General features: G+C 48.9%; 1 protein-coding gene across 1 annotated transcript; it reads right to left on the bottom strand.

Moving 5' to 3' along the window:
• Positions 1 to 240: 240 nt before the first annotated feature.
• LOC129020024 (leukocyte immunoglobulin-like receptor subfamily A member 6) lies at positions 241 to 5,056 on the bottom strand. Its single transcript, XM_054463774.2, is given in 8 exon segments — positions 241 to 261; positions 263 to 378; positions 2,657 to 2,959; positions 3,216 to 3,512; positions 3,961 to 4,263; positions 4,412 to 4,696; positions 4,837 to 4,872; positions 5,010 to 5,056. Coding segments are annotated over 8 exon segments (1,395 nt in total). The 5' UTR covers positions 5,044 to 5,056.
• Between the last annotated feature and the right edge of the window lie 7,043 nt (positions 5,057 to 12,099).

The raw sequence follows: 12,099 nt of genomic DNA, 5'->3' as shown, positions 1-12,099 counted from the left end.
GGCAGATCCAACGAAGGAAAGTCAACATTAATGGAGAGGAAAGGTATCACATTTTAATGGTTCTCCATGGATCACCCCAGAAAATGTCCCTGCACTCGGACATTGATTCCTTCCTCTGGAAATGACCAGCAGACAGTCCAGATAGCATCTGCCCTAGATTTTCTTACAGAACCTCCTGGGATCATCAGATCTGTTCCCGAGGCTTCACGACTCTGTAAAGTACATTATCCTCTCTGCTGTTCACCTCCCGGCTGCATCTTGGGAAGCTTCTCTGGCTGTGCCAAGCCTCAAATAACAGAATCCCAAGGACCACCAGGATCAAGACAGCCACGCCCATGCGGATGAGATTCTCCACTGTGTGATCCTGAAGGTGTGAGGCTGCGGATGGTGGACAAAGAGGCCACAGAGGTCAGGGTGGATCAGAATTTCCACCCAGGGCACCCACCTCCCCTTCACAGGACCCAACCCTCAGTGCCAGCCCCATCACTGAGAGCATCTCCTCACACATCAGTCTCAGAGTCAGACTTGTTTTGTGATGGGCTGAGGGTATCAGCTGCTCCCGAGAATCAAAACAGAGAGAAAGAGACCTGAGCCCAGCCTCTCACCTGGGCTCTGTAATTTTTTTTTATTACTTAATGTCTCATGATGTGACTTTTACAGAATTTCTTAAAAAAAAAAAAAAAACTCTTCCTCCACTGTAGCAGGATTCCCTCCAGTCTCCTCATTGAACAATTTCAGTTTTCCTGTGTTCTATGGATTTAAACGTTGCTCCTGAGTCATCTGGAAGAGTTTTCCTGCATCCTGAGAGTTCAGGATCTGCAAGGAAAGTGGCCCCCAGTACAGAGGTCACTGAGCCCTGTGTGCTTTCTGTGCAGCCTGGGACACAGGAGAACATGAGCCAATTCCCCCGGAGATGAGAGTTTCGCGGATCCACCAGCTGAGGACCCAGGCTCCGTGGATGAGGGGTTAGTCATCAGGAGAGCCTCAATGTCAGAAGCACAAAGGGGTGAAAGTCTGGGGCTGCCTCCCTTTCACTCCAGCTCAGCCACTTCACCTGGAGTTTCATCTTCCATTTAATCTCTAGGTAACTAATTATTCATATGGGCAGCAACAGGTAGAATGCGATACACACACAGAAAAACACAAACACAAATATATATCTATTTTATATATATAGTGGGCCATAAAAACTATCTCTGCCTTCTTGAAGTGTGGGTTCACCTGGAGAGAAACAACAAACGTATAGAAACACAGCAGTGGAAATTTACTAGTTGTGGGGATGGTTTTAGATATATTGGTAGGGATGTATATTTATGTGTGAATATATATTATCTGTATAGATATACGGATAACTAGGTTTTAATGTCACATAAGATGTAGGTGTGGCCACACACACACACGTATGTGCAGACAGAGTGAAAGAGAGAGAGAAGGAATTCAGCCGCACGGTGTAGGTTGGTTAATTACTTGACATAAATGAGAAGCAGGCAGGACTGGGCTGAGCTGTGTCGTCAGTGAAGGTCACACTTGGAGGTGACATTGAAGCTGATTCCTCAATAGGAAAAAGGTCCAGGAAGGAGGCTCATGGAGACCCTGACAGGGAGCATCAGAGGCTCCAGAAAGAGCAGGTCCCAGAAAGGTCTCAGCCTGTTCTTCAGAAAGGAATGGCTGCTTGTCTGTGGGGTGGAGGGGGAGGCAGAGGAGGAGGGGAGCTGAGCTTCGGGGCCTTGGTGGATTCAGAATAGGCCAGGATGAACCGGCCAGGAAAGGGCGGCCCCAATATCTCTCCCTCTGTCTCTCTCTGTCTCTGTCTCTGTCTCTCTGTCTCCGTCTCTGTCTCTCTCTCTCTCCCTCCCTCTGAGATCTGGAAAGTGCTGTAGGGTTTCAAGGAGTAATACCACCCATTTGACTTTTTCTGAAAAGATAAGCCCTACCCCCTCCATAGCAAATGTCCAGAACGAAGGGAGTCCACATTTCTACCCGAGGTTTACAAAACCTCAGGGAGCACGTGAGATCAGGGCTATTACAAAATAGGGTGAGAATAAAAAATAGGTGATGCTGCAAATCTACTTTCACCAGCTTGGACAAAAAGGCCAATACGAGATTTTAAAAACCCAGATAAAAAATGTCAATGGCGCTGAAGAGGAGCCGTGCACAGTCCCTGAGCTGCTGTGGGAGCAGGTGCGGGTCCCTGTGAGGCTCAGGTGTGCGCTGAGTGCTGGGGAGGCTGTAGGGGAAAGCAGGAAGCAGGGGCAGGGCGGGGGTGGTGGTGCAGGTGGCACCGGCAGCCTGGATGCTTCTCTCTCCAGGAGGGTGTCTGTTGGGGACTGGGACCCACAGGCTCTGATTCTGAGGTGGAGATATCAGGAGGGAAGCGGGTGGGGCCTATGTCTTCTACCCTCAGTCTAATCTCAACTCCTCTGAGGTTCACCCCCCATCTCCTCCCAGCCCTCCCTGTTCTTTACTCTACTGAGACTTCAGGGGTGGGAGCCAGGGGTGGGAGGTCCCCGTCTATTTCCACCCTCCCATGGGCTGGACCCTCCCCTGCGGACCCTCCCCCTTCACTCCCTTCATTCATTATTGTCCCAGAGCTCTGCTGGGGGTAGGGCCTGAGCTGAGCCTTTGAGCTCAGAGAGGACAGGGTCAGGGCCCTCACCTGAGACCACGAGCTCCAGGGGGCCACTGGGGTGAGACAGCAGGTAGGGGTCGGAGCTGAGTGAGCCGTAGCACCTGTAGGTCCCCATGTGGGCCGAGGTCACAGGACTCATGGGGAATTCAGCCTGGTACTTATGAGCTCCGTACTTTGATCTCAGACGCAGCAGGGGATGGGCTGCCCCCTCTTTAGTTAGAAGGAAAGTGTGCATCCACTCTTGTGATTGACACAGCAGGGTCACTTTCTCTCCTGAGACCACTGTGGGCCACAACTGCACCGAGAGGGAGGGTCTGCCAGGGATCTGTCCTGGACAGAAGACAGATGGGTGACGGGCTGCCCCACCTTGTTCTGAGCTGAGACCTCTCCAGGCCCCTCTCTGGGACCCTCAGTCTCTGGCTCCCTCAGTTTTCTCTGAGTCTCCCCCTCCCCCCGATCCCTTGTCTCTGTCTGTCTCTCCCTCCCTTGGGCCCCCCAACCCTCATCCCGGCCATCACCACCTGGGCTCCCCCGGCAGGTCCTGTGCAGAGCCTGGGTCCCTGACTGAACCCGCTGGGCTCCTCACCTGCGATCAGGATGTCCAGGGGGTCACTGGGGGCCGACCACTCGGAGGAGAGGTTGTGTGCACCGTAGCATCTGTACTGGCCCCCGTGGGAGCCCCTCACAAGGCCCAGGGTGAAGTTGGCCTGAGAGAGCCCAGCCTGGGGCTGCCGGCCAGGGCGCTGGAGGAAGTCACGTCCCCTGTCCTTGTACAGCGCGAATCTGTCGTAGCCGACATCAGAGCCACACTGGAGGGTCAGGTTCTCTCCAGGGGCCACAACAGGGCCCTGCAGCGTCAGGAGGGAGGGCTTCATAGACACGCCTGGAGGGAAAGAGGAGCCGGGACTCAGAGGGCTGGTTCCTCCCACACCCCTTCCTTCCCCCGTCCGGGCCCTGCAGGTCTCACTGTCTCTCACACTCTGAGTCTCTGAGCCCAGGGCCTCCTTCTCACCCGGGGCTGTCTTGGAGTCATTTCAGAGGAGTGGGGTCTCCCTGGCCCTGGCCACTGTGCCTGATCTTTCCTCCTCTCCCTGAGAGCCGGGACCTCACAGCAAACACACCGATGCCTTCCTGAGTCCTCCCCTTCCAGGTGAGGGTGGCCGAGGACTCCTCCTCCCATGTCAGAGCCTCCCCATGGGGTCTCCCTCACCCCTTCAGCCCGTCCATCAACACATCACTCTGGGTCCTTTCCAGATTCAGTCACCAGCCAAACTCCCGACAACGTGTCAGCTGCCTCGAAAGTGTGTTAGAGAAGGCCGTGGTTCCCTCACCTGAGGCCAGAATCTCCAGGGGGTCACTGGGGCGGGACCACACCAGGGAGGTGTTCCTGTAGTATCCATAGCATCTGAATGTCCACCTGTGGCTGGGGGTCACGGGGCTCACAGGGAACAGGGCCTGGAACCACCGACCGTGGAGCCGCTGTGAGTCCAGGGTCCGGGGGAGCTGGTGTTCTCCTTCCTCAATCAGAATAAAATGGTGATATCCCTTCTGTGAGCCACATCGGAGGGTCATGTTCCCCCCTGAGGTCACCATAGGACTGGGCAGGGCTGAGAGGGTGGGTTTGCTGTAGGCTCCTAGGACAGAAGGAGGCACCGTGTTAAATGGGGCTCCCACCTCCCACATCATCCCCAGGGCTGGGCTGTGACAGGGGAGACGACCCTGAGAGCCGACTCCCTTCCTGAGGGCAGAGCCTGTGGCTGGGACCCCTGAGTGTCCTCTCACCTGTCACCACCAGCTCCAGGGGGTCGCTGGGCTCTGACCAGACTGCAGGGCTGTAATAGTAACACTGATATCTCCCTGCATGGTGCTGTGTCATGGATGGGATGGAGAATCTGGCCTTGTTCCTGGGCTCCAGTGGGTTCTGTGTGTCCCAGGGCTCTGGGCTTCCCTCTTTATACAGATGGTACCCCTGGGCCTCCAGGGTCCCCTGACACCAGATGGTCACGGGGCTTCTCCAGCTGATCATAGAGCCTGGCTCAGCCCAGAGGGTGGGCTTGGGGAGAGTACCTGGAAGGAAATCAAAGCCTGGATCCCAAGACCTTCCCCACCCCTCAGATCATCCCAGCTCCCTGCCCAGAACTGCTGTCTCCATCCTCAGCTGTCCAGAGTGAGAAGGAGGGACCTGGGAGAGCTGGGGACAGACTCACCTGCCTGCACGCAGGTCATGGGGCCCAGACTCAGCCCTGGAAGAGAGTTCCCTGTGAGAGATTTGCCCCTGAAGACTGAGCAGGTCCTCCCCTGCCTGGGAGCTCCCTAAAGCCCTGGGATCTCTTGATAGACCAGGGCCTGTGGGGTTTCCTCTCTCCTCTTCAAATCTCACCAAAGCAAAGCAAGGCTGTGAGGGTGGCGGTCATGGCGTCTCCTCTGCCTCCTTTCAGCTTTGCAAATGGATGAGCCCTTGGTGCTGGCAGGACAGAGAGACACACAGGGTGTGGCTGCTGGGAGGCTGGGTCCTTCTTGTTGTGGGGTTGTCTCATCCGCAGCCCACAGGAATGGAAACTGCCCTCCCCAGGAGCCTGGCTCTCATTTCCCCAGGGCTGAGATGGGGGCGGGCACCAGGCTGTCTGCAGACATTTCAAAGAGAAATGGTGTCTCCCTGCCCCCAGGCCACTGTCTGCCTGATCTGTCTTCATCTTACCGAGAGCCTGGACACAACAGCAAATAGACCTGGTGCCTTCCGGAGTCAGCCCCTTTCAGGCGAGGGTGACCGTGGGCTCCTCCTCCCTCTCAGAGCCTCCCCATGGGGTCTCCCTCCCTCCTTCAGCCCGTCCATCAGCTCAGCATTGCGGGATCATTACCATGGTCAGTGATTCTCCAGCCCTGGAGATCCTTCAGGGAAGACCCAGGTCCGTGCTGCAGGCAGACTCAGATCAGCAGACGCAGCTGACAACTGGCTGTGGCAGTGAGAACACAAGAGAGATGCAGGGAATAAAGAGAATAAAACATATGTTTTTCTGTCCCTGGAGTGTGTGTTTCCTTTCTACCAAACAGTCCCTTTCTTGTCCCTTCAAGAACAGTCTCTTCCTTTCTACTAAACTTCCCTTCTCCTTTTTTTCCTTCCTTCCTTCCTTCCTTCTTTCCTTCCTCTTCCTCCCTCCCTCCCTCTCTCCCTCCTTCCTTCTTCTGTCCCTCCTTCCCTCCTTCTTTCCTTCCTTTCTTTTTGCAGCAGCATCCACCCCTGAGAACAAACCTCTAAGTCATCCCTGCCTCCTCAGTGCCCCTCACTTCCTGGGCCTTCCTCTGCGCCTTAATCCACGTTTAAGGTTTCTGGAGCAATTACGTTAGGTTTGAGCTCTGATTTTGGACATTGGGTTGGGAGGCAATTTTATTTAATTCTTGATTATCATCCCCTGCCTGTGTGACCTTGGGCAGTAATATCCCAACCCTGAGCCTCAATTTCCTCGTTTGGAGCCTGTTGTCATGAACCCCACACATCACAGTGGCTGTGGGGTCAGTGGTGCCCAGGACATGGGAGGGGCTCAGCCATGGTTAATTTCCAGACCAGTTAAGACAGGAGGGTTGGGATGGGAGAGGATCCTGGTGTTGGGCTCCACAGTGGAGGAGGATGATTTATGCCCCCATGGAGAGCCGACGTCAGCTTTGAACACTGAGAAACCTACTTACGATATTTCTGAATCCTGTAGTCATCGTCTTACGTAGAAAAAGTTAAATAACCAATTACTGAAATAGACAGGGTGCCGGAAGACAGATCATAGGCCAGAGCCGAGGGACCACTGGTTCCTGGGACCACCCAGGGCTCATTAGTCGGGGAGATTTCCACCTCTGTGTGGGACAGAAGAGGAACCCCAGGTCCTCACAGGCAGGGAGGAGTCAGGGCTCTGGGTGAGGCTGGAAGCTGTGGTTCCTCCTCCCCTGTGTGTGTGGACAGGCACTGGAATATCTCTGCTCATTGACCTGGGCCCGTGGTACACACTGAATCATCTCCCTTGTTTATGTGAAACAGATTCATTGCAACATTGTCAGATATGGGTGTCTGTCCCATGTGTGAGTGTGAGGTTCACACTAGACCCTCCCATGCTGGGCAAAACCCTAAGCAGATGATATGTTTGGAGGAGTAGAGGTCTTGCAGCAGGGACAGCTGGAGCAATCCCCTCTTTTTCAGTCTGACTCCCAGGAGAGCACTAAGAACTACCTTCCATGGATAATTAGGTGTGTAAGAAATGAACCATTCAACAAACACGGACAGCAAAGAGTGATCCCTGTAACCATGAGAAGCGCCACCAACGACAACCTATTGACTCATTAAGAGTTTATTGTATATTTTCAGAGAGCTAGAAGAGAGGATTTTGAATGTTTTCAACACAAAGAAACGATAAATGTTTGAAATGGCGGATATGTTAATTACTCTCATTTAACCATTACACATTATATACATGTGTTGAAATATCAGCTCTATACCCTACAAACATATACAATTATTATGTGTCAATTATAAGTTATAATAAAAAGACACACTTAATCCCAGCACTCTGGGAGGCCAAGGCAGGCAGATCACTTGAGCTCAGGAGTTCTAGCTATTTGAAAACATACAATAAACTCAAAACCACTATGAGATACAATCTCATGCCAGTTAGAATGGCAATCATTAAAAAGTCAGGAAACAACAGATGCTGGAGAGGATGTGGAGAAATAGGAACACTTTTACACTCTTGGTGGGAGTGTAAATTAGTTCAACCATTGTGGAAGACAGTGTAGTGATTCCTCAAGGATCTACAACTAGAAATACCATTTGACCCAGCCATCCCATTACTGGGCATATACCCAAAGGATTATAAATCATGCTGCTATAAAGACACATGCACACATATGTTTATTGCTGCACTGTTCACAATAGCAAAGACTTGGAACCAACCCAAATGTCCATCAATGATAGACTGGATTAAGAAAATGTGGCACATATACACCATGGAATACTATGCAGCCATAAAAAAGGATGAGATCGTGCCCTTTGCAGGGACATGGATGAAGCTGGAAACCATCATTCTCAGCAAACTATCACAAGGACAGAAAACCAAACACCGCATGTTCTCACTCATAGGTGGGAATTGAACAATGAGAACACTTGGACACAGGGTGGGGAACATCACTCATTGGGGCCTGTTGGGGGCTGGGGGGCTGGGGGGCTGGGGGAGGGATAGCATTAGGAGAAATACCTAACGTAAATGACGAGTTGATGGGTCCAGCACACCAACATGGCACATGTATACATATGTAACAAACCTACATCTTCTGCATATGTACCCCAGAACATAAAGTATACTAATAATAAAAAAAAGAGTGGTCTCTGGGCTATAAGTTCCCTGCAGAGGATTGCATCATTTATTTTTTCACTGTCCCCCACCCTAATGTTTGTAGGCTCATATATTATGCCAGTTAATATGCAAAGACTTTGGGATTCAGTATTGAATAAAGATTCTAGGGTACCCTAGAACTTAAAGTCTAATAAAAAAAATTAAAAAAAGAAAATAAGTTAACAATAAACTATTGTTAACTATAGTCACCCTACAGTGCTGTAGGATACCAGAACTTATTTCCTCCATCTAGCTGTAATTCTGTATCCTTTAACCAGCCTTTCCCTCTCCCCTCTTCCCACCCTTCCCAGCCTCTAGTTACCACGACTCTGCTCTCTGCTTCTGAGATCAACTGTTTTAACTCCCACAGATGAGTAAGAACATGCTACCTTTGTCTTTCTATGCCTGGCTTATCTCACTTAATATAATGTCCTCCAGGCTCATCCACATTGCCACAAATGACAGGATTTCATTCTTTTCAATGACTGGATAATATTCCATTGTGTATATGTACCACATTCATCTGTACACGAACACTTAGGTTGCTTCCAAATCTTGGTTATTGTGAATAGTGCTGCAATAAACAAGGGGTGAAGCTATCCCTTCAATATACTGATTGCTTTTCCTTTCGATCTATACCCAGAACTGGGATGGCTGGGTCATAGGGTGGTTCTCTTTTTAGTTTTATGAGGAACCTATGTACTGTTTCCTGTAATGACCACACTCCTTCTCGTTCCCTTCAACAGTGCACAAGTGTTATTTTTTGTCTTTTTGATAATGGCCTTTCTAAGCGGCGATAAGGAAGTGCTGGGAAGGGAAGGGTGTAGTCCCTTTAAATAATACAGAAGAGGGAAGAAGTGCTGGGCAGAGGGGGGCGTGGTCCCTGGCTAGGGCTCCACTCTCACAGACCTAGGTGAGGATGGGCATTTCCTGCCCAAATGTTGCATTTCCCAAGACCACCCTGGCCTGCCATGCCCCCATCCTGTGCGTATAAAACCCCTGAGACCCTAGCACGCAGACACACAGGCATGCGCCCCGGCACCTTGCCGAAGTACATCCACACCGTTGCGCAACCATCAACCCCATCCATCTCTAGATCTTTTTCACAATCCTAAACTGAAAATCTGTATGCATTAAATACCAACTCCCATTTTCTCTCCCCCAACCCCAGCCCCTGAAAGCCAATATTCTACTTTCTGTCTCTATGGGTTTGCCTATTCTATGCCCTTCATATAAATAGAATCATACAATACTTGTCTTTTTGTGATTGCCTGATTTCAGTTTGCATAACATCTTCAAGTTTCACCTGTGTTGTAGAATGTGGCAATCATAATTTCATTCCTTGTAAGACATACATACTCTACTGTATGTCTACACTACAGTTTACGTCTCCACTCATCCATCTATGAACATTTGGGTGGTTTATTCTTTTTGTTTGTTGTAAGTAATGCTGCTGTGCACATGGAGGTATAAATATCTGCTCAAGTATTTGCTTTGATTTCCCCTGGATATATACACAGAAGTAAAATTGCAAGATTACATGGCAAGTCTATGTTTCGTTTTTTAAGGAGTCACCATACATCTGGGTAATTCTGTGCACCATGTTTGGTTTTGGCAGTCTCATGAGCAATATGAGGCCATGGCCACGCTCATTTTTATTCAGTACTGAATCCCAAAGTCTTTGCATATTAACTGGCAAAATATATGAGCCTACAAACATTAGGGCGGGGGGCAGTGACAAAATAGATGCTGCAGTCCTCTGCAGGGAACTTATAGCCCAGAGACCACTCTTTTTATTATTATTATTATTATACTATAAGTTCTGGGATACATGTGCAGAACGCACAGGTTTGTTACATAGGTATACACGTGCCATGGCAGTTTGCTGCACCCATCCATCCGTCATCTACATTAGGTATTTCTCCTAATGCTATCCCTCCCCTACCCCCCACCAACCCCCTGACAGGCCCTGGTGTGTGAAGTTCCCCTCTCTGTGTCCATGTGTTCTCATTGTTCAATTCCCACCTATGAGTGAGAACATGCAGTGTTTGGTTTTCTGTCCTTGTGATAGTTTGCTGAGAATGATGGTTTCCAGCTTCATCCATGTCCCTGCAAAGGACACGATCTCATCCTTTTTTATGGCTGCATAGTATTCCATGGTGTATATGTGCCACATTTTCTTTATCCAGTCTGTCATTGATGGGCATTTGGGCTGGTTCCAAGTCTTTGCTATTGTGAACAGTGCTGCAATAAACACGGGTGTGCATGAGTCTTTATAGTAGCGTGATTTATAATCCTTTGGGTATATACCCAATAATGGGATGACTGGTCAAATGGTATTTCTAGTTCTAGATCCTTGAGGAATTGTCACACTGTCTTCCACAATGGTTGAACTAATTTACACTGCAAACTAGTGTAAAAGCATTCCTATTTCTTCACATCCTCTCCAGCATCTGTTGTTTCCTGACTTTTTAATGATCGCCACTCCAACCGGAGAGACCATTCTTAGAGCATTTTTATTTCTTGTCCATCAGGCAAAGCAGAACTGTGAGACGTGGGTGTCACTGACAATGAGCACAGAGGGGCTGAATGTTGGGAATCCTGCAGACACCAGGAAAGAGGTGTTCCACAGCCAATGGCTTGGGTTCTCAATCTAGGTTGCCCAAAATGACAAAATAAAAGCAAGAACATGAAAGGAGACAAACATGCTCACCAGGAGGAGGATGGTGTGTGTGGCTCTAGTTTCATGAGAAATTCTGGAGTAAAGGCTGCGGCTGCGAATGTGCTGGACTCTCTGCTTGTCCCTGTACAGGAAAAGGACCGTGGAGCCACTGGTCCAGGCCATGACCGCCAAACACATACCATCAGTCAAGCTGTAAATGACTGTAGTCACTGGGAATGACAATCTCCCTGATGTGGGTGATGAACAGTATCTACACATTTTTTCCATACTTAGGTTTTTGTTGTTCGCTGGGCCAGTTACATGTGTGGCAATATGGATATTGATCACAAGTCCCAGGATCCAGCAGAGGAAGCAGCAGAAAACAATGCACTTTGCCGATCTAATTTGGAGTTCCATCCTCCCAAAGATACTGGGGTGAAGCTTAATGGCCTGAAAGCCACTGAGGAGGCAGGTGGTGCTGAGGGAAACCCCTCTGGCCACTCTGTAGATAGTAGACAAGTTAACATCCAGCCTCATCCAGGAAAGATTTCAATCCAAAAACTGCCATTGTCTGAGGGATCCCTTTAGAGAAAAAACCAGGTTGTTAGCAAAGACCAGCTGACTGAGAATCAGGTCTCTGGGTCTCACTCTCTGTGCAGTGATAAAAGTAAAGTTAAAAAAGTAAAGTAGTGAAGAATTTCTAAGGATTCCAGCAGCAGTCTGAATGAGAAAGGTAACACCCCAATTTAAGTTAACAGAAACCAGCCCATCCATTTAGAGAAGATGTCGATGTTTGACTTTATTTGAATCTGAGGAACCTACAGATTGAAAAAGAAAATTTGGTTATTCTCATTGCATTCAGAAAATGCCTTTTCTCACAAAACCCATTATTCAGAGTAAATATAAACATTAAGAACAAATCTTGTTACAAGTACAGAGCTATTTCTCGTAGAATTATTATCTGTAACACCGTGATGACTGCAACCCACTCAACTTCAGTCAAAGGCCCCTGTGCAGCCTCACAGTGGAGCACCGGGCAGATGTGGACATGATGAGCAATTTTTCTTGATGATTGACAAGGACATGTAATTATAAGATGTTTGGAAAGAAAAATAAAGAGTCAGAGCATCATGTGAAATTATCTTTATTTTTCTAAGAACCAGAGATAAATAGTACATTGGGATGCCTCTGTGTGCATGTGTGTCTATATGTATATTTTTAATGTCCAGAAAATGAAAAAATAAATCAAAATCTTTAAAAGTCACTACTTGTGTGCGTGAGAGAAAACAGTACAAATGAGACAGGATTAAGCCAAACTCATTCAATTGTGCCTTGTCTATAGTTCTGGTTTAGAAATGTATATATATTTTCTCCAACATACATAATGCCAAAATATTTTCCAATGTAATTCATAAACTTAAAGACAAAGCCTGAAA

This window comes from Pongo pygmaeus, chromosome 20 (genome assembly GCF_028885625.2).
Source record: "Pongo pygmaeus isolate AG05252 chromosome 20, NHGRI_mPonPyg2-v2.0_pri, whole genome shotgun sequence".
Lineage (NCBI taxonomy): Eukaryota > Metazoa > Chordata > Mammalia > Primates > Hominidae > Pongo > Pongo pygmaeus.
Note: the sequence above shows the minus strand (reverse complement) of the source record. Positions and strands in the feature narration are given on the sequence as shown.